The 5,137-nt window shown below is 55.5% G+C and overlaps 1 protein-coding gene across 1 annotated transcript in view; it reads right to left on the reverse strand.

Annotated features, from left to right (window-relative positions):
* Positions 1-3,312, reverse strand: part of SDR42E2 (short chain dehydrogenase/reductase family 42E, member 2) — a 16,464-nt gene extending 13,152 nt beyond the window's left edge. Inside the window, exons 1-3 of the mRNA XM_004691719.1 lie at positions 3,258-3,312; positions 2,653-2,837; positions 1,690-1,785 (exon numbers count right to left, since the gene is read on the reverse strand). Of these exons, the coding sequence (XP_004691776.1) occupies positions 1,690-1,785; positions 2,653-2,837; positions 3,258-3,312 (336 nt within the window). The remainder of the gene's footprint in view (positions 1-1,689; positions 1,786-2,652; positions 2,838-3,257) is intronic.
* Between the last annotated feature and the right edge of the window lie 1,825 nt (positions 3,313-5,137).

A 5,137-nucleotide genomic window follows, 5' to 3' on the forward strand; every position in this document is an offset into this window, starting at 1 on the left:
CCCAGTAGCCCCGTGAGGGTCTACTGTTTTGATGCTTCAGCAATTTTTCTTACTCCCAGACCCTAGGCTCTGGGTACAAGCTCTACTCCTGAGTCCCCGGATGTGTCAAGGCCATGCCGAACACACGCCGGGCCTGGGCAGGTCTGCAGCCCAGGCCATCTGCCGGGGTGGGCAGGGGGCCGGGGACTGGTCGCCAGACCCTGTCCCCCATAGCCCGGCCTGAGACAGGTGAGGGGAGAGAAGCAGGAAAAACACAGCAGGTCACACTGAGCTCTGAGGTCCTACCATCAATCACTAGCTTGGTGCCTCCAACATTGATAGACTCAATCTGCTCTTTTTGCAGCTAAAAGACAAGATGGGGGTGGCAAAGTCACAATGCAGCCCCACACCTTGTTGCTGAGGCCATGGGGCTGGGTGGGGACCGGGGGCTGCAGAATGTCCAGTTCAGAGGGGGGAGGACCGGAGGGGCCCACGGCTCCAGCGCCCAGGGTTGCCACCAATGTCCTTATGACGGAGGTTGTGTGCGGTCTGGCCTGGGAAGTGGGTGGGGGCAGATGCCCGGGCAGTGGAAGTATCAAACTGGCTCCATATTGCACATGTCTCAAGGAAGGGGCTCAGATGGCCTGGACCATCTCCTCCCTGGAAGTCTGTTTTCTTTTCCAAGAGGGGGCTGCGGTGTGACAGCTTTCGTGGCCCTTCATGTCCCATTTAATCATTTCATCCTGATGGCTACACCAGCCGTCAGAGATATGATTTTTCAGTCATATTTTAGTTTTGCAGTTGCTTTATGTGATAGGTTTATAATCACAAGATTAAAAATATTTCATATGAGGGCTCCAGGAGAAAAACAATAACAACAACAAAAAACACAACAAATCAAAAATAAACAGATAACTATAAATCAGAGAGAGTCTGCGGGGGAGGGGGAGGGAGAGGAATTAAAACGGGGGTGGGAAGAACACAAGGGACGATGGTGATGGTGTGTGGGTGAAAGGGTGCTGGAAATTCTCTGGGGGCTACACTCAAGAAAAGAAACAAACGTTGTAAAAAAAAATTCAAATACTAGAAAAGGATATTCATTCCTGATTCTACCTCTTCCTTTCACCCCTGCACCTCTGTTAACAATGGCATGTATTTCTCCAGGTAACCTGTGCTTATAATGTCAGCAACATGTATACTTAATTATTCACCCTATTTATTTTTTCAAGCAGATAGGAGAGCAGACCCCTTTTTGCACCTTGGGAATTACCTTGTTATAGCACAGATGGGCTCACGTCACTCTTTGGAAGGGTTGTATAAATTTCCTAGTGCAGATACATCACAATTTAGTGATGTAAAAGGTCCCAAACTGACGGCCGCGTAGCTACTTCAAACAATGCTGCAAATATGCAGTAAGTGTGAGACACACCTACATGATGTGTCTATCTGATAGCTACTGTCACCCTGGTGTCCTCAGAGGCTGGGACAGAAGTACCAGCAATGGCCACACTTTAGAGATGAGGAAACAGAGGCTCAGGGAAGCTATGGCATCAGGCTGCACAGCCAGAGGTGACAGAACAGACACTGGCCCCATGGGTACATGTGCAGGCTGGGGGGAACCCAGATCTTTCCAGGAGCAGGTGAAGAGCCGCTCAGGCAGAGGGAGCAGGAGCTAGCTGCCCGACTCCAGGTATGGCGGGTGCGGCTCACCTTCTCAGCGCCCGACATTCCATAGGACGCCACGTGGAAGACACAGTCCACCCCTTCGAAGGCTCGGTACAGGGCCTCTTCATCTCGGACATCAGCCTGAAACAGCGGAGGGTGAGACGGGAGGAGGAAGTTCAAGTTCAAGGCAGACAGACACACATATGTAGATCCCAGAGCCGGCCCCCTGGCCCTTCCCCTCAAAGCACCTGCAGCATCGGGAGAGGTTGTCGGGAGAGGTTGTAGGGCAGGATTTACTAGTGTCATGTGTCGACTAAGGGCATCTCGGGCAATGACAGACCGAGGGCGGACAGGTGGCGAGTGATACCATCTAGCTGTGTGACTACTCGCTGCAGTGAAGTGGCCGAGAACACACCCCATGGTTAGCGAGATGGACACACGAGATGCTACAGGATTCACTGGCATCGCCGGCTATCAAGCCCCGTCCCAGGGCCTGACGCCATGTTTCCAGCACATTCTCACTGATTCTTCGTGAGACTCTTGTGGAGCAGATATTAGTGTCCACTGAGAAAGAGTGGACGATGGGGTTTGGATACACAGTGGCACACTACTCTGCTGTTTAAAGGAGATGGCATCCTGCCTTTGCAGCAAGATGGACAGATCCGAAGGGGGAGATGCTACATGAAATAAGTCAGGAGAAGGACAAGCACTGCCTGGTCATACTTGTAGGTGGAAAATAAGGAAACAAAGCAAACAGATGGGTGGAGCGGAAGAGCAATAAGCCAGTGGACTTTGACGACAGACCAGAGAGGAAGAGTGTGGGTGGAGGGGTCTAATGGATGATGACGTTTTCTTGGTTTAATAAATATATAAAAACAAACAAAAATGATCCAACTCCAAGCCCCATTCTCTTCAACACCATGGCTCTAGTTTCACATTAGACACTGTCCCCTGATTTCCACCTGCTGCCCCCCACAGTCACAGGCCCCAGGAGTCTCATCACCATACCTGGATGAACTCAGTCCCTGGGGACATCTCCCACCGGGGCCTGCGGAGGTCGAGCAGGATGACAGACAAACCGCTCTTGGCCAGGCTGGAGCCTAGACTGAAACCCAGGTAGCCGCCGCCTCCAGTCACCAGAACCTTCTGCTTCAGGGCCTGCACGGGGGTGGCCTGAGTCTTTTGCTGTGGTATAGGTGTTGGGGCGATTGTGGACTCACTGGGTTTAGGCCCCGTCTCAGACCCTGACCTGGGCCCCAGCCCTACTCCTAGCCCAGGTAATGGCAAAGCTCTGGATCCAGGTATTGACTCAGCTCCTGACCCAAGCCCCAGATCTGGTCCAGATCTTGAAAGAGCACCAGGCCCTGGTTCAGGTCCTAGAACAGCACTGGGCCTTGACCCTGGCTCTGGCACAGCACCAGGCCCTGCCCTAGGTCCAGATATAGTAGCAGGCCCTGAACCAGGCCCGGGCCCAGTCCTGGATACAGCACCAGGTCCTGGTCCAGGTCCAAGAACCCCACCAGGCCCTGCCCCAGACCCTGGCTTAGGTCCTGACTCAGATGCCAGGCCTGAGATCCCACCCCAGGCCTGGCAGACAGGGCAGCTCTTCTCCCCCTGTCCTGCAGCTTTGCAGGCCTCTGGAGAGGAACCTGGCGGGTTGGACTTCATCTTCTATTGAGCCATGCAGACCCAGGATCTGTCCATCTGTAGGGGGAAGCAAAACAAAGAGTTTTCTAGAATTGTTTCAAGGAGTTATTTCTAGAATCATTTATGAAAGCCCTAGGAGCTGAGGGGAACTCCTGCTGGGAATTAGAAACCTTTTGAGTTCCCCTAGAATCTGTCTTCAGAACCTCGAGAACCTCCCAGGTGCTACTGCTTTGCAAGGATCAGACACAGGCAGCCCTTGGACCGCACAGGTGGAGAAGCCAAGGCCTGAAGTCACATTGCATGGCTGAGAGTTGCACCCAGCACTCCTGACTTCCTGACAGTTCTTTAAAATCCCTGTCCCTATGTGATACTAGAGGTAGAAGGTCAAGTCAAGCCCTGGGGATCCCCAACATACTGCAAGGTGGATGCATCAGGGAGGGCTTCCTGGAGGAGGAGGAAGGAGGAATGGGGAGGAGGAAGTAGGAGGACCCAAAAGTGCTCTGCATCCCAGGGGCTGGCCACCCCCACCACTGCCTGACACTCAGTGCCTCTAGGTCTCCCCCAGCAGGCGAGTGGCTGGCACCCCAAGGTCACTGGAGCTCCTGGGGCATACAGAGCATCCTCACTCCAACTTAGAAGTGAGTTAGACTATGAGCCGCCAGTGCCACCTCCTGCTCCTCTGGAGGCTGAAGCTGCACATGGCATCACTAGTAAAGGTGGCACGTACTGCAGGCAGCCCGGCTGCCCTGTGGATGCAGAGCTGCCCTGTGGACAGTACTTGCTGGAGAACAGAACCTGTGTCACCAGGGGGCCGAGGGGTGACCCCCAGGGTTGTTGCTGGTGATATCACAGGGCAGGGACCCCCATAGCTTCAGGGTCTGTATCTTGTAGTCACCTCGGTTGCTGTCGCCAGCCCGGGTGAGGGAGGCAGTCATGCCCTAGAGAAGCATGGCCGTTTGGAGGGGCTAACAGTGGGGTGGACATCCCAAATCGGAGTCATCACAGGGGATGAGAGAGGGCGCAGGCCCAGAGCACCCCCGTCCTAGACCCAGCCCAGGGCTTGTCCTAGGGAGAGGTCAGAGCAGTGTCTGTCCTACAGGGCTTTATTTGTGACAGAGGCAGGGCGCTGCTCCTGCCCTTTAACTGCATCTGCCCTTGGGCAAAGTCCTAAAGCCCTATTGAGCCCCAGTATCCACACCTGCAAAATGGACCCGAATTACCCTGACTGTACTGTCCACCCCACAGAGTGGTCCTGTGAGACAGATGGCAAAGCCCTTGACAAATCAGGTGCTGAAGCTGGCTGGCATGTTCCTGGAGGCCCTGTCCACTACCGTGGCCGCGCAGCCCGGGGCCAGTGCCTGGGTAAGGGGGAGGCCGGGAGACAGCTGATGATGAGCCTGCACCCGGGAGCCTCTGGCCAAGGCTGACCCTGGACCCAGCGCCCTTGCTGCTCTGGCCATCCTGTGAAGCAGAGGCTACTGCTCGAGTCAGGCTTAGAGAACAGTCGCGAACGTTAACGGTGTCTCAGTAAATGGCTGGGTCTGGTGCAGGTCGATGGGACCTCAAAGTGGGGTTTGGTGAAAGGAAGAGCACCTGCGAACCCCCCATTCCTCCGGAAGTATAGGCCTGCGGGAGCAAACGGAGCGCTTGCCCCCCCACTCCGGGAGCAGCCCCAGGGCAGGTCCTCCGCACTCCCCCAGTGCCCGAGCCCGCGTTCCTGCTCGCACCCCTGCGCTCACCTGGCCCGCGCTCCGCTCACCTGGCGGGGACTCCGCTCACCTGGCCGGGGCTCCGCGGCCCTACGTGCTGCCCGCGCCGTGCCGGTGTCCCGGACCAGCTCTGGTCA

The sequence above is a fragment of the Condylura cristata genome, unplaced genomic scaffold (assembly GCF_000260355.1).
Source record: "Condylura cristata isolate star-nosed mole 26May11 unplaced genomic scaffold, ConCri1.0 scaffold00032, whole genome shotgun sequence".
Taxonomy (NCBI): Eukaryota; Metazoa; Chordata; class Mammalia; order Eulipotyphla; family Talpidae; genus Condylura; species Condylura cristata.